Source organism: Drosophila gunungcola (assembly GCF_025200985.1).
Source record: "Drosophila gunungcola strain Sukarami chromosome 2R unlocalized genomic scaffold, Dgunungcola_SK_2 000004F, whole genome shotgun sequence".
Lineage (NCBI taxonomy): Eukaryota > Metazoa > Arthropoda > Insecta > Diptera > Drosophilidae > Drosophila > Drosophila gunungcola.
Window position 1 is genome coordinate 4,503,195 of NW_026453167.1, and position 19,653 is coordinate 4,522,847.

The following is a 19,653-nucleotide window of genomic DNA, read 5'->3' on the forward strand; positions in this document are numbered from 1 at the left end:
TTGCATTGCTCAAAAGGGCAAAATGGTAGAATTCCGGGGTTGAGCCTCCCTCATTCATCACGGCACGCCTGGCCGTGTCACACAGCATAGCATGGCTGGCTAGCCAGCATATATGCTGTACACATTCGGGTCCGACAAACAGCAGCAACAATTTCGAAGAAAAAGGATTTACAGCATAGATTCAAAACACCTACACGCAAGACAGGACAAGTTCTTGGCAGCTTACTCCGTGTTTCTTGTTTCTTGGTTCATTTTTTTCTTTCTTTTCCCTACCTGGATTACTTATTTCTGTAAAGTTTTGCCCCCCTTTCGCCTGGCCGCAAACGAAAACAGATTCAAACAAATTGAAGAGCTCGGCTCACCTTGGTGCCCATTAAACGTGCTGAACTGAACTGAGCTGAGCACCTGAACATATGTTACCCAGTCCGACGGGTGCGAAATGTGCTCCACGTTGGCCCAAAACGAGGAGAAAAGCCGTAACTCTTGGCTCCACGTTTTTATTGCCACCAGAACTTTAAGGAGATTGCAACAGGAATGCTATTCGCATTTGGCCTAGCTACTTGCCGTCACATGCGGTTCATTGAACCGAACGTCAAGCGGAGCGCATTTCCGGATTCCGCATTCCGGAGTCTTGTCACTCCGCCGGAGTCTGCAAATAAACCCGGCTGAGTGGCCTGCTTGGAGACTGCAACTCCAACATGGCTTTGATAAATGTGCACATAATTATGGCTCGCCCGTTTGAATGGGTCTGCCTTGCCTTAAAGCCATGTAGCGTGGCCTGCTTAAAGGTCATATCCACAGCGGGTCTTAATTAATGTTGCATAATTAACAGTAAGAGGGGGGATGGGAAGGGAAGGGAAAAAGGTAGGAAAACAAAGTTAAAGCACGGCAAAGAAAAACACAACCGAAAAACAAAAACTTTTCTAAGCATCTGCAAAACATAAAGCATACAAATTCTCACATCCCTGCCCAAGAACATGAGAAAAAAATTGCGGCAGGCCGGGCTCAAAGGAAATGGAAAAGGAAAACGTCCCAAAGGGCAAGCGGCGCCAAAGGCGAAAACAATGCCCAAAAGGGGCGTGGCCAGGGCGGGGGAATCCCCCACACATTTTCTCGTCTTTGCCGCTGACAGCCTTTTGGCCACCTTCGACTTGGGGTAGCGCCTTCAAATTGGCGCCAAGTTTTAATTATTCCATCATATTTATAAACTTTTGTACTTGCCATGCAGACTCATTATGTGCGTCATCCACCCACACTCACACTCACACACACCCGCACAACAACAAAGCACTCACACACACACTCGCATTTCAATGGTGACTTTAGCTGCACTGGAAAAAAAATTATTATAGGACTATTATTTTACTAAATATTGAATTCATTTAAAAAAAATAAACGACTAAATCTAAAAAATGTTTTAAAACTGTCTGAAGCTTTGCAATAAAATGTGAATAATTTCATGTAAGTATAAAGTTATTAATTGTTTAATTCACATGGAACCTTCTTCTTTAAATCCAAAGTTCCACAATTGAGTTTCAGCTTGTAGTTTCACCTATCAGCATTAAAAAGTAAAAAAAAAAAAAACATTTTAGAAAGGAAACAATTTTGTAGCATAGGGACAGTTTTTCAAACAAATCAAAATCACCAATTCAAAATCACCAGAACCTAGGTAATTTATTTCCCATATATTAAGATTAAATTATTCGCCTCTTTAAATTCCCTTTCATTATTATTGCAGTGCAGAAGCCAAGTGCCTTGTTGTTGCCGCTGTTTCCCTCTTGTTTTTGTGTCGTATCACAATAATGGCATGGCGACAACGGCAGGACAATGACGACGTCTGCCTGCTTGGCTCCATCCTGGCCAGGCATAAAGGAGTACCAAGGAGCAGGGAACAGAGAGCAGGGAGCAGGGATACGGCGGTGGCACGAGGCGTTACTCCATAAAAATGAACAACAGCTTTTTATTGCCGAACAATGAAGGCGAAAGCAGCTCTAAACAACCAAAGCAGAGCAAAGTTCGACCTTTCCCCTTCTTGGCCGGCGATCCTGTTTGCCAGAGTCCTTGTCTTTGTTTGCTGCTGCCGCCATTGGTAAGAGCATTTAATGAGGCTGTCGCATTATTGTTCAATTGTGCTTGGAACGACTCAGCTTGGCCGAGGAATTTCAATAAATACGGCTAAGAAATTGAGAGAGTTGCCCTATAAGAGGTTTATGGATAAATCGAAGAATCGAATTAAATCAAGCATTTATTCGACTCAATCCAGCAATTAAAACGAACAATAAAGTTTAAAGACCTAGTTTATTGCTAGCTGAATGCGAAAATTAATTGAAGAGTGAGTTAGTTTCAAAAAAGGCAAAAACAATTAGGGCAAACAAATTAAAGCAAAGCCAAAATGTATACATATCCTATAAGATATAAAAAACTATATTTAATGGGCATTAAATTCTTTTCTTTTTACAAAATTTAGCCTCGAAGGTTTGCTGAAAGTTAAATAATTGTAATGTATTTAAATTGAAAATAAAATCTAACCTCTGCAATTGCGAAAAAAATTAATAATACATTTTAAGAACAATTGTTGCTAAATGTATGTTAAATGAAAAATAAAATCTAAAATCTAAATCCCGGTGCCAATTATAAAAAAAATAAATAAATAAACGAAAACCCGTAACAAAGTTTTATCATGCAATTATCAGCAAAATTCCAAACATAAATCAAGCGAGCCAATTATTTCAAATATTTCCTAAATCAGCAACAAAAATAAATGGCCAAATAATCGGTTAAATAAATCAGAGGCCCAAGGCGGAACACGACATGACTGGATTAGACCACCGAAATGTAGGGACCTTCGGTGGCGCAACTGCCTGAGGACTCAATTAATGGAATGGAAACGAGAAACGAGAAACAAGTCGCCTGGTGGCTCTTTCGCTGATGAAACTAATAACATGTCAGTCGAATTACGCACCAGGGCACACAGAGGCACTACCTCATCCCAGGACAACCCATAACCATCTGCAACCCACTGCCACAACACTCAAAGGCTAAACGAGGCTCAGCGCTGACACTCAAAGCCGACAAGTTAAGCCTGTCGCACATGGCGATTAAGCGGCGAAAGAAAGAAGCCACCCCTTCACCCCCCCTAGATTAGCACTTTGTTGCAGTTGGAAAGGCTGGAATTCTGGATACCCATGCCCCATGCCCCTTTTTCAAGGGCTTCGTTAGCCCGCCGGAAATTTCTGGGCCCTCCAGCCCGCCGGCATCCACTACGTATGAGCAATATTGAATCGCAATGCAGTTGCAGTGGTGCAGGGAAGGGCAAGGGCAAGGGAGGGAAGGGAGGGAAACAGTGCTGAGGAAGATGGCACGTAGAGCGGCAGAGGATCCACATCCACTGAATGTGCATAGTTAGAGTGATAAACTGCTTTGGCACGGAAATGGCCCTGGAAATGGAAATGATGTCGAGTGTGCCTGTGTGCATAAAAAGGCCAATTAGAGGACGACTGAGTTGCACGTTTTCCGTCCAAGCACTGAGCAAATTTTTAAATGAAACTGTAAGCCTAGAGTCCCGTCTTTGTTACTATTTCAATTAGCAACAAATTTCTCACAGAAAACCGATTTCAAAAAGGCATACCTTCAGGTTTGTGTTTTTAAAAATCTGCGTTTCAAAGTTGGCTTTTAATTTGAATAGATTTCCTTGAAATTTCCTTTCCTTCTTTTTTTAATAGCTTTGCAGAAAAGTTACCGCACTTATAGGCCGCTAATTTTTTTTACAGAAATTCCTATCTAAAAAGTCATACCATTAAAGGTTTGTGGTTTCTAAAAATCTGGGTCTAAGAGTTGGTTTTTAGCTTTGAATCAATTTCCTAGACATTTTAAAGACATTTTAAAAAAACGCTTAACTTAAAAAAATGTGGTTTAATTTTTTATCGATTTTCTTGAATTATTATTGTTCTATTTTTTTCCAAAACTGGTTTTGCAGTATTGTGACCTAAAATCGGCACTTCTAGGCCATTAATTTTTCATGCAAAAATAGGATTTTAACAAGGCATACTTTAAATTAATCTTCGTTTATATGTTGGCTTTGTAAATTAAGACCGAATTTCTTCCCTTTTTCTAAAAATTGGATTTTAGTTCCATAGCTTACTCATAATTTGCTTCCTTATGGCCAAAATACAAAAATTGTTAATCTAAAAATAAGGACTTTTGGATGGAAGATCCCAAAAATATTATTTTTCAACTTTTGGTTGGTCAGTTTCCAAAATTTTGTTTTTTAATACCAGTAAGAGTATTTCTGTTTGTGCACCCGTTAGCACCTTTCCACCGTAATTTTTCTCAGTGCCCTTGTAGGCGGCACAGCATACACTTGGCGACTGACAAATGCCAAATTTACGACCGCATCTAACTTTTTGCCAGCCAACATATACACTCGGCTCGCCTGTTTATATTTTAGGTTTCGGCCTAGGAATTTATGGTTGCAGGCAAACTTTAAATGAACTTTTCGGGGACAGGGGAGCGTGGGGTGAGGGGAAATTAAATAAGTTACATGTCCCGGCATACCGCTCCTTTCGGCATAATCAAAAGTTTTAAATGCATCATAAAAAAGGGAACTTCCTTTTTGTTTTTTCTGTTTTGGTCAATTTGAAAACTTGCCGGTGACGTATGTGTGGATTTATGTGTTTTATTTACTTTTCTTGTTTTCTTTTTTTTTTTTAAGCAGCAGGGCTTCTGTTTATGACAAATCTAGAGGCGACAGGTGGAGGATATCTGTCAAATGCAGTAAAAGCAGTGGCACCGAACATAAAAATATTTATGAGTTTCAATATCAGCGGGAGCAACAAAGGCAATAACAAGTGCTGCATAAATTTACCTGGTAATTTCAAGGCGTGTCCTTGGCTCTTGAACTTGATATGTGAGCTGTCTATGTACTTTGTATACATATATCTTAAGTGGCTGCTAGCTACCTTGTGCATTAAACATTATTTGGCAAGTCGGCCGAAATCTGTGTTACATAAATTATCAGCCAAAATGCTCTTAGTCCTGACTTGAAGTCACTTTTATTGATTGTTTTTCGGTGCTGTCTGGGCACCAGTACCAAGAGTAAGAGTACTCGTGGCATGACAAAGCAGAAGCGGCGGGGCCATAAAATTTCAATTATCGAAAATTGCCCTGGGATACCGCCACCACTCATAATATAATTAGCACGAATGTTGACGTTTCAATTAAATTACGAAAATCATTTCATACGAGCCATGCTCGATATTCATTTTGCCGGCATCGAGCAAGACCATGATTACATACTACTTTTGCCAAAGGTGTCTGCGATCCGAAGGAAGTGTGTTTGTGGGTGTGTGCGCCTGTCAAGTGTGCTTTGCTGCTGTCAATTACACACATCCTTTAGCTTATGAGTGCCTGTGTTTGTGAGTGTGTGTGTGTGGGGTGTGTGGAAGGGGGAGAGGTATTACACCTGGAAAACCCTGATTGCCAGCTTTCGGGCTGCATCTTTTGTTATCTCGTGGACTACAGACTTTGAGCTCGTAATTAAATTAGACTGCACTTATTGCCAACTGCCAGATTTACCCATCCCATCGCCTTAAAATATGCCCCAACACGGCCAGACTTCAATGGCAGCGCCACCGGCAATTGACCCAGTTAACTAGCACCACCCCAGGACCTTCAGTAGGCAATTGTCTCGGATCTCGGATCTCGACTCTCGGTTCTCGGTTCTCGACTCTCGCGTCGCCCACTTTACTTCATCTAGTTAAGCGACCTCTCAATGCGTGACACAATCCCTTGACCCATAAATGAAAAATTAATTTATTTGCTCCAACTGCTGCAGTTTGTCTCGCATTCATTTCGCGTCCTCCTTCCCAAACAACGAATTAAAAGAGCTGAGAGCGCAAAATGCAGTGGCTACACAGGAAACAAAGAAGATGAACTGTAAAAACAATATATTGTATAAAAACTCATATTTAAAAGTGTTATAAAATGGATTAAATGAAACAACTACGATCCTTTAATTCATTTTGAAACATTTTTCTTATAGAGTTTCTATAATATTTGCCAAATGTAATATCTATTTGCTTTTAAGTTGCAGTGGCTACACACGAAACAAAAATGGTTACTTGCCGAAATTAATATTTTAAAAACATGTTTGTAACATGTTTGCCTCCTCCACGTTTGGCTCCTTCTATCCATTTTATAAAATTTTTCTTATAGAGTATCGATACACTTTGCAAAATTTAATAGCTTTGTTTTTGGAGTGCAGTGACTACACAGGAAACAGAAATGGTTAATATATAAGAAAATCAAGTTTAAAAAATGTTTGTAATTGGATCCTTTTATCCATTTTATAACATTTTACTTATAGAGTATCGATACTATGTATGTGCAAAAATGTAACAACTAAATTGATTTTTTTTATTGTAATGGCAAAAACCACAGAAATGTGGTTAACACAAAAATGTATAACAAAATGTTAAACAAAATTTTTCATTATTTTTTTCATTGCATTATTAATTCAATTGATGCATTTTAATAAATTAACAAGCCCGTAATATTTTACTAAACAAAGGGTTGTCAAAAATGTACAGCTACAAAAAGTTCATCAGTGCATAATTAACTAACAAATGCCTTTTTAAAAGTGTCTTTGTAAGAGCCACTGCCACTTCATCTGGCTGACAGTAATTTAATTTGCCTGAGCAAGACAATAAGTGGACTCGCTTACTTGGCAACTCTTTTCCCCCGGCTGATTAAAACAGAGGACTTTGCGCGCTGAAACTTAAGTTTACGATCCAATCAAGAGCAGCATATAAAAATAAATGCTGGCCAAGCGAAAGATGAAGAACTAGCCTCGACTTCGATATATATATAGTATTATGTAGTATACTAAACACATATATTGGAGACGCTGACCGTAAAAAGCTAAGCAATAAAATTGGAAAGAAACAAGCCAGAGGAAGACGACTGTCACGGTCTGTCGTTTTCCTCTGGCTAATGGCTTATGTAAGAGCCCGAAGCCGGGGGGCCAGGACCTCGAAAGGACCTCGAAAGGACCTCAAAGGGGTGTGAAAGCCTGCCGGGCTACCAAACACAAGCCCACGAAAACAGCAACAGACGTAAGCGTCTTATTAGATTTCCGTGTGTACTTTACGTCGGGTAAGGGACTCGGGATTCGAGTACCGACGAAACCACGGCGACGCAGGAATTGGCAGGACAGCACTCGCATTAACAACTTCATTAGGGCCCAAATACACACAGACACACAGGCATCCAGACATCCAGACATCCAGGCATCCAAACATCCAGACCAAAGGCAAACAAACACACACACATGCTTGGCCAGCTGCTAAACTCAACTGTGAAGTACATTAATTTTGTGGGCTTTTGGCAACTGGCAATAAATCTTCGGCTTTCCTTCGGCTATCCATAGCCAGTTGGAAAGGGGAGGAAAGGGGGTGCAGATTGACAGCTGGATTGAATTGGGAAATGCAGCCTCAGCTGACATTTATGGCCCCGACAAGGCCGAGAACAATGCAGCACTGCTATCTCCCAGGACATCGGCCCTTTTGTTGTGCGAGGCAAAATTAATTAGTGCAGCCAAAGTATCCGACAGAGAAACAATGTAGCCGCAGCAGCAATCGGCCAAAACAAATCAAATTACAGAGGAGCTGGGCGCCGAAACTGTTGACACAGGATCCGGGGAATCTACTCCTCTCTTCAGTGGTCCACCAGGACCAACACTTTCGTAATGGCTAGTCATAGTGCTGGTACTTCGCATGTTGGCTGTGGAGCAACAAATGTTGCAGCTGGCAAATTGCCTTTTCCAACGAGTTGGCAATAAAAACGCTGAGAGGCTTGCAGAGCTTTTGCAAGGATACCAAGGGAACAGCAACCACAAGACCAAGGACAACAAGTGGAAAATGATTATTCAAAACAGAAATTTCCATACCTTCTTGCGGATTCCTCAATGTGAAAGGTTAGGCATAAGCAGTATTGGATGGAAAACTATTATTGAAAACAGAAATTTATATGCACTTAGGATAATATGTATTTCAATGGGACTTAAAACCAAAACAACTAGACGTTTTACTAATAAAAAAAAGAAAATTGTAATACACAAAGTTGCAGCCAAACAAAAAACAAAAAGTTTTGTTTTGTCAAGTGGGTCTGGAAAACAAACAATTAATTAATTCAATGCCAAATAATATAACGCCCATACTTTTTAGTTTAGTTTGTAAAGAGTTTAAAGAGTAACTTAAAGTTTAAAATTGTAGTCTAAGGCCTTATTTAAAAAAAAAACCGAATTTTTATTTTAATATTTTCGTGATATAAAATGAATACTCATCTTATTGAGAAATTGTATTTAGTTTAAAATTCATGTAATTCAAGAAGTTTTGTTTTTTAATTAAATCAGCTAAAAATAGAGTGTGTAGTAACAAGTATAAATATTATAGCTTAAATTAAAGTTAGTTTTAATTTTCATATGTAAACCATTAGTCAAATAAAGTACAAAATCATAACTCAAAATATTACAAGCCTTGGGCTATTAGACAATCCCAGAAACAGCATTTCGTATGCTAGTTAATATTATTAGGTAGTAAATCATTGTTCAGCATATCAACATTCACTGGGGCAGCAAGACATATGCTCATTACAAGCAGAAAATTCCTTAAACAGCATAATCCTGCTTAATTAACATTGAAAATCTGTAGTCGGAAAAGCTGCCCCCTGCGTTTAAGTTATAGTACGGATTATTGGGTTTGTACATTTTAGCATTACAACCATTCTTCATCTGTTATTCTGAATGGGGTTTCTCGCCCTTAAACTCCCTGGCGTATACTTAATATTTAAGCAGACAAGAAGGTTGCCGGCCATTATTTGTTCATTATTCAACTGTTATCAGCTTGTATCTGAGCCAGAGGCAGAGCCAATCCAATATTCAGTATAGTATAGTATACGATAAAAGGGGCTTCCGGCCCACTGCCTGCTGCGGTCAAAGGTCGCATTCTGTGGGCACGTCTGCCCATTAGAGACAATAATTTTCTTTAAATTTGTCGATTAAATTGAGCGCAGCGAAAGCGAATGATATCCCAATGGCAACCGCAAGTGAGTAATGTGTGTGTGTGTGTGTGTGTGTGTGTGTGTGTGTGTGTGTGTGCGGGTATACGAGTACACTCGGCTTAATGTGAGTATACTCGGCTTAAAGGCCGACTAATGAATTTAGCCCAAACCCGTCGGAATTACGAGTTTTAAATTGCGTGACAGAAACGCTTTCAAAGGCAATTAGACGGCGAGTGAATGTGTGCGGGCTTTTTGCAGCATACTTGGCCCCGAGTTAAAAGGCCATGACAGAAAATGTTTAGCATACATACGAGAATCCTTGAGAAATCCCTGGACCAGGACATGTGACATTAGCAATGGCATCGCAATGCCACCGATGATTTCCCGGAAACGGAAGCTGTAGCCAGTCCGCATTATCGCAAATTAATGCGCCATTATTAGACAAATGCATGACAAGCGATTCAATTAGGGCGCCATAAACTGTCCGCCCATAGATATATATATTTGTATATATATAAAGCATGCCCACTATATATACTCGCTGTGACAGTTGGCTGACATTGCTGGGGCATCATTATAGTCAATTGCAGAATGGCAGGATAGCCTGCGGATAATCAAGCGCTTTTAATGATTCCGCATTCTGTGTCTCTGTGCAAAAGGGGGAAATTGCATTTCTGCCATTGATTGCCAGCTTTAGTTTTTCCCCTCTTTCCACTCCACTTTCGCGAGGGCCATCAAAAAACAATTTAATATTAAAATTTTCATAAATATTCAGCCAGCGCGACCCAGGACCACACTTGCCACGGCTCGGCACGTTTGGCCAGGATTTTATTTTCCAATTCGTGGCCAACAAACCAAACGCAGGAACCTTCTAACCTCGACAGCTGGCCCAATTGATGGCCGTTTTTGATTCGGCCTATTAATTAACAATTCCATTATTGCAGATGTGCCAAAATTGGGCTTTAATTAAATTGCTTGTAATGCGGTAATTATCACAAACACACACATACTCACACACACAGTCCAATTTTCCCCTGTAATTAATGAGTTTTTAGTTAAAAATACATTTTTGCTTGTAATAATGACTTGAGGGGCGAATGGGAACGGCAAACACCAGCATGTGCCTGGCATTTTCAATAAATTAAAGCACACACACACAGCTCATTAAATGCTTTACATGTGTTGGCCTCTCCCCACTTTTGCGGAAAAGTCAAGAAGAAGTCCCTAATTTATGCAAATGCCTATGCCAAAATGGGCGACTGTGGGTGTGCGCCCGTGCACTTATGTAAGCCTCATCAATTTTCCATTGACACAAAGAAGAGTTCTATCACCCCAAAGGCACTGAGCTCTGAACACTGAAAACTGGGCGAGTAGTAGTAGAGTAGTAGAGTACAGCAATTGCAAATGTAAAGGGGGCACCATAAAGTTCGTTATGGAGCTACAAAAAAAAAACCCGAAAATAAGCTCGACTTGCAGATACTTTTTTCATTTTGTGCAATTTTCAGTTACCTTACACTTTAATTAAATACTGAATTTTGGCCATAATAAAAGTCATATTTTAGTTGTGTCATCTTTAAAAGGCAATACCAATGTAAACCACGAAAAAATTGTCAATATTTGGAATTTTTTTAAAAAGACAACACTTGATGCATTTTTTTGAAATTGATTGCACATAGTAAAACTTAACTTTTCAACTTTATTTAAAGATTTTTTTTTTACAAAAATAATGAGAAATTACGTTTTAAAGTTCGTAGGTCATTGTAATTAGAATCCATTTAAGTTGATTGAGTTTTAATATTTAACCATTTGATCGATCAATTTATAGTAGAGCTATGATGTCAGCAGTTTTTGATGCCTATATTAAAACTATTTTAGATACGACCTGGCCGCAATTTTACAACATTTTTGAAATTATAAACTATCGATTAGGCCAAAAAAAAATCGTTTTAAAAAAAAAATAACATTTCTTTGGCCCCTTAAATTTAGTTTATAAACTTACTGAACTTAATACTAACCATTCATAACATTAATGGCTTAAAATCAATTTTACATACAGCTTGGCTACATTATATACCCTTAACGAACATTATGTACCCTTAATGTGAACCTTGAAGTAGAGTACTGTACATCCTTTCGACATATCCAGCAATCAGCATGAGTCCCCAGCCAAGAGCATAAAGCGTAATTACAATTTGAACTCAAATCCTGACTCTAAGATGCAATGAGCTAGATAAGTTCCCCATCCAAAAGGGATTACACATGACTTTTGAGAGGAAACGAATGTCTTGCTTTCTCGGAGTATCAAATTGGGGCTTGTGTGAATCCATCAATATGCCTGTGACTTAACCAAGGGATGAGAAATTTTATGAAATGATTAATGAAAGAGATATCAGAAGATAACAAAAAGCTGCCAAAGGCGATAAGGCTACTATTTATTTATTGAGAGAGAGACACCCAGATAAAAAAGTTAAAGCTCTGCGCTGCTATCTTATCAAGAATTCAAATGCTTTTGGCTCTCGGCACTGTTTTGTTTACCACTTGGCTGTTGCCCAAATGGATTTCAATGACTAAGCCGAGCAGTATGCTTTGCTGATAAATATATTGGAAATATATTGGAGTCAGGGAGCTTTTCCGTCAGGCGATAAGATATGGAAGTGGCAGCCACACACCACTCATCGTTCCATTCAGTACACTAAGAAACTTAACGATGGCCAGATGTTTGGATGTTACGAGAGGAGGGCTGGGCCTGACCTTTGCCCTGCTACTGCTCTGCCAGCTTGTCCAGGCGGAGATTATCGATGCGGAGGAAACGGACCGCTTCTGCTATCCGGAGACCATGAAGAACTCGCGTCGCTCCTGCGAGTGCAGCAATGTGAGTGCTTCGCCCTGGGGAATGCGTGCCCTGCACATCGACTGCAGCTACAAGGAGTACCGCGTGCGGGATCTCTCCCTGCTGCTGCCCCTCTACGTCGACACGCTGGACCTGTCCTGGAATGCCCTGGATGCTGTGCCCATCTTCACCAGCGACAGTCTGCATCAGCTGAATCTGAGGCACAACAATGTTTCCCAGTTGCTGGCTGGCAACTTCAAGCAATTGACTAGTTTAAGGGAGCTCTATCTGGGCTGGAACAGCATTGTCCGCGTGGAGGTTAACTCCTTCGAGGGTTTGCCCCATCTGCAGGTGCTCGACCTGGCCCACAACAATCTGCACACGCTGCCCGGTCAACTGTTGGCCCCCCTCTTGGTGCTGGGCACCCTGGATCTGTCCTGGAATCGCCGTTTCAACGAGTCTGGCGGCGGAGATTTGTACACCGCTCTGGGACTCAACTGGAAACTGGCCACCTTGCGGCTGGATGCCTGCAGTCTGGGTGAACTCCAGCTGCCCGTGAATGCCCCCCTGAAGGAGCTCTCGCTGCGCCGGAATCAGCTGAAGCGGATACCCAGCCAACTGCCGGCCACGCTGCTGCGCCTGGACATCAGCGACAATCTGCTGGAGGAGCTGGTTTCCCAGGATACGGTAAATCTTACCCAGGTGCGTCAGCTCTACATCGAGGATATGCCGCTGCTGCAGAGCGTGGCGGCCCATGCCCTGAACTCCGATGTGCTGGAGACCTTGAGCTTCCAGAACAGCCGGCAACTGAGAAGCCTGGATGCGGAGGCCTTTGGACCCATCGCTAGAACCACCACAAAGCAGGCTCTGCGGTCGCTGAGCTTTCGTGGCACTCTGCTGCGCTCCTTTAATTCCACGCTGGCGCCGCTTTTTACGCAGCTTGCCGAGCTGGATCTCAATGGTCTGCCGCTGCAGTGTGACTGCGAGTTGGTCTGGCTGAAGCAGTTGCCCATGCAGACGAATGGCCGTTGTTACAAGCCATCCCGCATCCGCGGCATGCTGGTCACCGCCGCCCGGAGCGATGCCTTCAGCTGCGACACCTGGCCGCGTTGGGCCTACGGCCTCGTGGTGCTCACCCTCATCGCCCTCAGCGCCGCGGGCATCTACCTGATCGTGATGGGTCTGCGACCGCACCGCGGAGTGACCATGCGCCGCAAGGTGGGCGCCAGCAGTCCCTACGCCCGCGTCACCATCGAACCCAATCGCCAGGAGAACCCCCACTAGAGCATGTTAAGCCAACTAACAAATAAGTTACTGTATTTAATAGCACTTCAGTAGACAATAAGGCCGCAGTCTTGCAAATGTATGCAACTAATTGGCTCAGTTTATCATTGAGCTGGGTCAATTCTATGACAGTTTTAAACTTAAAATGACAGAAAAATAAAAATTCAAAAATAAATGGTAATATGTAGAACAAGGCGTGGCTATTTCACTACTAAATTAAATTAGTATGAGCCAAATTATGGCTTAGAAATTCTAATTTTCGGTAACTCCTGTGGACAAATTTAGTTTAAAATGTGACAAAAGGATTTACCAATTAAATTCAAAACTAGAAAGAAATGAACTAAAATGATGATTATAAAATATCCTTAAACATTATATAGACACAAACATTTTAAGGTAAAACACTTTTTTAGTCGAAAACAACATTTTGTTTTAATTTATCAATATTTTAACGATACTACTACTATGCTTTTTCTACGATATTTGTTTCTTTGTTTTTTAATTTCTTTCAGTTGCACTTCTAAAATGAATAGTTAAAAACTGTAATCTGAGGCCTTATTTCAAAGCCACTTCAGTTTTAAATTGATTAATTCGTTGTATTTATTTAAACACATCTCATTGAGCAATTTTTAATGCCTAATAGTTAAAAAAATTCATTTAATTTCTGTGATAATTTTTTGTTCGTGTGCAGTGGAGTTTTGGACTCTAAACCCTTTTCAATTCAAACAAGCTATATATTAAGAATTGTTTTGAAAAATTGTATTACATTTCAAAATAGTAAGAAATACATATTCAAAATACATTCATATAAATACACAAGTTTGGGGTATTTAAAAAAGTAAACCCTTTATCTCCATTTAGAGAAATGCCAACTTGATGTTGGGATGATAGGCCAAGCCAGGAACAGGCTTCGTTGCCTGGTCCTCACTGTACTTGATTGCGATTCGAAGCGGTGGCTTGATGTGGAAGCGGTCGACGGCGTTCACATCGTAGTGCTCCTCGAGGGCGCAGAGATTGGGGTAGCGCGGATTGCGACCCGACTGGCAGCCGGTGCCGGAGAGGAGGCCCACCTCGTAGGCGGGTTCCCCGACCACATTCTCGCGGGCAAAGTTGCAGACGATGAACTGCTGGTGCCAGCGCTGGTCACTTCGCTGCCGGAGCACTCCACATCCCATGTGGGTGGCCCGCTCCTGCATCAGTTGGCGGAAACTGGTGATGTCACTGGCCGGATCCGACACACCCAGCTCCTTGGTGGCCCTTTTGTACTGGCCAAACCAGTTGGATATCTTGTAGCCCAGCAGCTCCAAGTCGCTGTGCCGTCCCGCGCTGAAAATCACATGCCCCGTCAGCTGGCCCACGTGCTTGAAGCGCCTGGTGTTGCGGCACTCGTCGCCCGCGAGGCTGCACCTCTTGGCCGCCAGCTCCGCCAACTTGGCCAGCTCCGGATCCCAGCGGACACTGGCCATCCGGTGGGCGGCCTTAAAGCCGGCGAATCCGCCCGACGCCACCTGGTTGCGATAGAAGTTGACCTGATGGACGATGAACGTGCGCAGCCGATTGCTCAGCGGTATTAATCGGGCCTCACTGCCGCACTCGACTCCGAAAGTCTGTTAAAAAAAACATTGAAAGAGTAATTAAATACTAAAGTCATAAAACATATTATTTAGTTAATTTAGAGCAAATAAATCTAGATTTATATACAAGCAAACCCCTTATCGAGGTAAGAAACTTATAAAGCTTTCTCATATCATTTTTTGTGACGAAGAGGATTGTTTGTTAAGCTTTAGTTTATAAAAATGTATGATACTCTAAAAAATGTATTTATTTTTTCGATATCAAACCAGCTAGGATCATTAAAAAATATAAAATTAAAAACCTGCTTCTAAAGTTATAAAAAGTTACTATATGTGTAGGCAAGGAGATCGGAATTGAGAAATATATTTGTTTATATTATTATCATGTTCTCTGAGTAAACTTACGCCGTTGTTGTTGCATGCCACATGGTCGTTGGAACGGCGACACCAGTGCTCCTGGCAATAGTCCCAGGCTCTGGTGGGAAACAGGTCCAGGGCAAGGATCACGACACAGAAAAACCACACTCGAAGCAGGAACATTGTTGACTGTAAAATGGGATATAGAGTAAATTATTTACCGGCCAATCCAAGCCCGGAAAATTATAATTTGCTTGGTTTGATAGGTCGAAGAATGCGAAAAAAATCGGTAAAAGTCATATATAGTTTTCATTTAGAAACTTTATTTATATTGTGTACATTTCTCTAAAGCTTTAAGTTTTTTAAGAGCAAACAAACCATTTACTAAACGTCAGTCACACATTATCAACCGCGCAAAATAGGTTCTGACTTAAAGATCCAGGGATTAGTGTGGGTTCGGAAGCCCAACCATCATGTGGTTGAGCTGTTTTTGTGGAGCAGTCGGGTTGCTATTTCTCTTTCACCTCGATGAAGTCATGTGCGTATCAAATGTCAATTTTGCTCCTTGAAAAACTGCCCATATGACGTCAAGCCCAATCGACTGCCACACATTGCATGCAATCACACCGGAGTAAGTAAACCAGACTTACCATTCAATTCGTTATATAATAGAATTCAATCCGCAGAAGTGGTCTACGAACTGTGGTAACAAGCCAACGCTGCTCTCCGTAACCAAATCGATGCAGCTCTATATCCTGAGCATGCACAATAGTCTGCGATCGATAGCAGCCGCGGGAACCACTAGCATTCCACGATCCGGCAGAATGCTCAAGCTGAGCTGGGACACGGCGCTGGAGAAGGTGGCCTCGCTGTTGGTCATGGAGTGTGCCCTCCATCATGGGCGGCACTGCCTCTCCACGGAAGACTTCGATGCGCCCGGAGTGAATACCGCTTACAGAAAGTTCAAGCGGCGGCAGGAGCCATTCAAGATCATCAGGTCGCAGATTAATGCGTGGTATGACGAAAATAAATACCTGGAGCATCAGAGCTTGCAGACTGCATCCTTTAAATCTGAGTAAGGAGCAGTGTTGAGGTGTACCTAGTCACACTCCTAGGTACAAATTCTTGGTACCCTTTACGTTAGGTAAAGATTTGTATTTGTCTTAAGAATAAGCTAAGTTAGATATATTAGGTACTGAAATATTTTACTTCTTAAACCCTGACACTATAAAGTATATATATTCTTGATCAGGATTAATAGCCGAGTCGATCTAGCCATGTAAATGTCGAGATCTGGGAAACTACAAAAGCGTTTATTTCAAAACGGAGCCAAATCGTGAGAGTATGAACTGTCACTCTGAGACATGTTAGATCCATGTCTGTCGGTGGATACAAAAAGGTTCAAAATCAAGCTAATATCTTAGAAGTTTGTTTATTTTGAAGTCCTCTGCCGACGCTCTACAATTTGACCTCTGCTTTAAATGTTTAATTGTTCCATGGGGTTTTTCTCGGGGTGTATATTTTCAGAAAAGAGACCGGACACTTCCTGAACATGATGGTGAATCCCAGCAGTGACTTGGGCTGCGCCGTGGCCCTGACCCAAAAGAATGGCTACTACCAGCAGTGGCTGGTCTGCCTGTACAGCTGTTCCCCCAAACAGGCGGAGCCCATCTGGGAGTTCCGAGGACATCCGGGCAGCTTGTGCATCGGCGGGGTGGATCCCAGGCACTCCAGTCTTTGCGACATCTCGGAGCCGGTCGAAAACTGCCGACTTTTGGGCTTCAAGGAAGGGCGTAGCGCCATTGCACCGGGAAAGGAATTGGCATCGGTCATAAGGAGCCATATGGCTTCACATCCATAGACGACATAGACGACACATAGAGTCATAATGGTCACCTCCCACTACACTTCCCGTCATCTGCATCTTCTGTCCAAGTTGCTGCATTGTAATTTTAAACCCTCTCAACTAATATTTAAAGGTTTGAAGATTATCAGAGTCTTGAGAAATTTTAGAGAAGTTTGTAAAATATTAAAAAAAAAAATAGGAATTAGGAAATTGCTCATAATTATACAATATATTGAACTCCCAATCATAAAAGAAAAAGTTATACACATTCAACATTATAATTTATTTATCTTGCCCTACTTAAGCCGAATTGACTTAAAATCTGTCAATATGCCACTTTACTAAATGCTTCACATTGGGGGACCAACAGAATTTACATCTCTGGCCAACTGGCTTCACTCTGTTGATAATAATAATAAAAAAGTATGCAATAGTCGCCGTCATAAATATTCCGACCATCAGCTTTAGTCGCGAGGGTGGCGAGAGATTTACGAGCATTCTCAATGGAATTCGCATATAAAAATATTTTTCTGCGCCGCGTTTCCTCCGTCCGGACACCGACAACCAGTTTGGTGCAAATTATTAATTTCGATATCTGACTGGCAATTATTGTACGCCAAATGACCAAGGGAAAATGCCTACTTCAGTCCTCCTGAATTAATTTATGTAAGGGCCGAAAATTTCTGGAATGCTCAGATGGAGAATGCCATTGTCTTTTATATTGTTTTATACATGCAGGATGGGTATGTAACACATACTATGTATTAAATTATTAAAAAGTTAATCCCAATATTGAATTTTACATGTAATTATGATGCCATTTTTAACCCGCCAACTATTTTATTTATTTATTAAACTAAACAATAATGGAAGAAAAAAGATAGGTTTTTTTTATGAAATTTCTGCAAAATAATGCTACAAAATTGGAATGACTTTTAATGCATTAAATTTGTAATGAGAAATTTCGAATGACAAATGACATATTTTGTTGTATTTGCCATAAAATTTCCAAACAAATGGCATCCACAGCTGAACTGGATAAAGTTGTATTAATTTCCAAATAAAAATAACACTCTTAAAATAAATTAAATTTCAAAACTTGAAATGAAAATTTATCGGTAAATTTTTCATAAAATTTACAAACAAATGTTTAATTTTTGTAAATTTTCGCAAAAAAAAACATGGTGGCAAAAATAATACATTTTTTGAAATCGGTGAGAAATTAAGTTGTAAGAGTCAGGCTTTTAGCTGTGCTTTCCATTTTGGGCTAGCTGGCAAAACCCTACCAACCTCATTGAGTAAAAAATAATAATAGAGTTTGAAAATCTTTTCAGTTGAGAAAAAATACAGACATAATCCTGATAATTTATTCATCTTTAAAGTTGTAAGGCTTGCTAACAATCCTTTGCCGCCTAATTAATCGCATAGGCTTTGCCTTTCCATGGGCTGAGGAGCAGATGTGGGAGCAATTATTGACAAGTAATTTGCATTTCATTACGACAATCTATCAATGACTGGCCCGTCATCGGCGACGCCTGTGCATATTAATTGTGGGCCACTTTCACACCGTGTTTGTGCTTTCGTCTTGGGGCTTTGGTCTTATGGCCAAAGGATACGGATCTCTCCCGGCGCCTGCGTCCTGCGGACGTGTGCCAGTGGCCCAGTGCCACGAGTTGCATGCCACTCCGAATGCCACTCCGAAACCGAATCCGAATCCGAATTTTAAGCCCCAAATCGGAGCCATCAGCATCCAAAGTGACGCTGTGTGCCAGTTGTAATTGGTGCGTCGAGGCGAGTGGACGCGCTGGCGGATGATTGATGCGAATATTGCGTATACGTCGTGTGTGCGGCTCCAGCGTTCGTCGTTCGTGTGTGTGAGTGTGTTAAGTCGAGAGGCCCGTTAATTGTTCGCTTGACATTATGGCTTAGATGTGCGAATTGTAAACCGCTTTCAAGGGCCGCCGGCCGATGTTGTCTTCTGCTCGCTCATCAATAAATTATAATGTCCTAATACCAATTGACAGCGCTGGGAGCGTTGGCGGCATGCATAAAATATCAAAAGCATTTTGGGCCCCAAGGTCTGGCGTTATCATCAGCGAATGAGCAATGGCAATTCTCCGGTGTGCCGATGCTTAAGTTGATTTTATTTTTCGCATCTGGGCGTACACACATACCCCACACACCCCCCTTTGCATTTATTAAATATTCAGCGTTTATACGCAACAACACAAAAGTCGTTGCTCTTGTTGGCGCCCTTTGCTCCCATTTTTCTTCAATTTTTTCGCTTTTTTTGTTCCATTTTTGTTCTTTTGGGGGTATCTCAAGCTGAGAAGCAAAACAATCCTAATGTACATTGACAGTGTGGTCGAAGGCAAAAGGCACCCAGCCATGGCCAGAACCACATCCATATCAGCCCAGCGGGCTTAGCGAGTCATGTTTACTTAATGGATACGCCAGGCAACTATTAAGTGCTCCCCAAGCTCTCGGGGAACCATTTCTTAGTTACCATCTAAGCAGGGCCAAGCGGATGTTAGATTTAATATGGCCATGTCAGTTAGCCAGCCACGTTATCTGTATTTTGGAAATTAGGAGCACCCTGCCTTAGCCATTATACGTACTTACTATCACTCCTGGAATCATTTGACTGCGGGGAATTCCCCCCTTGATTAGCCCCAAAAAATTGCGATTTGACTGTGCCCCGGGGG

At 41.4% G+C, this 19,653-nt stretch overlaps 4 protein-coding genes across 8 annotated transcripts in view; 3 read left to right on the top strand and 1 right to left on the bottom strand.

The window, feature by feature from the left end:
* Nucleotides 1-11,626: 11,626 nt before the first annotated feature.
* On the top strand, nt 11,627-13,585 carry LOC128254179 (leucine-rich repeat neuronal protein 2). Its single transcript, XM_052983055.1, has one exon. The coding sequence runs from the start codon at nt 11,765-11,767 to the stop codon at nt 13,169-13,171; it is 1,407 nt and encodes a 468-aa protein (XP_052839015.1). The 5' UTR covers nt 11,627-11,764; the 3' UTR covers nt 13,172-13,585.
* A 323-nt stretch (nt 13,586-13,908) lies between these two features.
* Nucleotides 13,909-15,285, bottom strand: LOC128254187 (antigen 5 like allergen Cul n 1). Its single transcript, XM_052983064.1, has 2 exons — nt 15,151-15,285; nt 13,909-14,778 (listed from the first exon to the last, which is right to left on the bottom strand). The coding sequence occupies exons 1-2, from the start codon at nt 15,283-15,285 to the stop codon at nt 14,029-14,031; spliced, it is 885 nt and encodes a 294-aa protein (XP_052839024.1). The 3' UTR covers nt 13,909-14,028.
* A 180-nt stretch (nt 15,286-15,465) lies between these two features.
* Nucleotides 15,466-17,203, top strand: LOC128254193 (antigen 5 like allergen Cul n 1-like). The gene is made up of 3 exons (XM_052983083.1): nt 15,466-15,733; nt 15,789-16,177; nt 16,630-17,203. Exons 2-3 carry the CDS (start codon nt 15,843-15,845, stop codon nt 16,961-16,963), a joined length of 669 nt encoding a protein of 222 aa, XP_052839043.1. The 5' UTR covers nt 15,466-15,733; nt 15,789-15,842; the 3' UTR covers nt 16,964-17,203.
* Nucleotides 17,204-18,728: 1,525 nt separating this feature from the next.
* The window catches only part of LOC128254178 (translation initiation factor IF-2), a 29,270-nt gene continuing 28,345 nt past the window's right edge, over nt 18,729-19,653 (top strand). For 3 of the 5 annotated variants that reach the window (XM_052983049.1, XM_052983052.1, XM_052983053.1), the window contains exon 1: nt 18,736-18,822. The gene's annotated coding sequence lies outside the window, so the exon portion shown is untranslated. The other 2 variants (XM_052983050.1, XM_052983051.1) reach the window with 2 other exon arrangements.

Coding starts and splice junctions, on each gene's coding strand:
- LOC128254193 (XM_052983083.1), top strand. CDS start 15,843: ATGCAGCTCTATATCCTGAGCATGCACAATAGTCTGCGATCGATAGCA. Junction 16,178..16,629: donor ACTGCATCCTTTAAATCTGA/GTAAGGAGCAGT, acceptor GTATATTTTCAG/AAAAGAGACCGGACACTTCC.
- LOC128254179 (XM_052983055.1), top strand. CDS start 11,765: ATGGCCAGATGTTTGGATGTTACGAGAGGAGGGCTGGGCCTGACCTTT.
- LOC128254187 (XM_052983064.1), bottom strand. CDS start 15,285: ATGTTCCTGCTTCGAGTGTGGTTTTTCTGTGTCGTGATCCTTGCCCTG. Junction 14,779..15,150: donor TGGCATGCAACAACAACGGC/GTAAGTTTACTC, acceptor TTTTTTTAACAG/ACTTTCGGAGTCGAGTGCGG.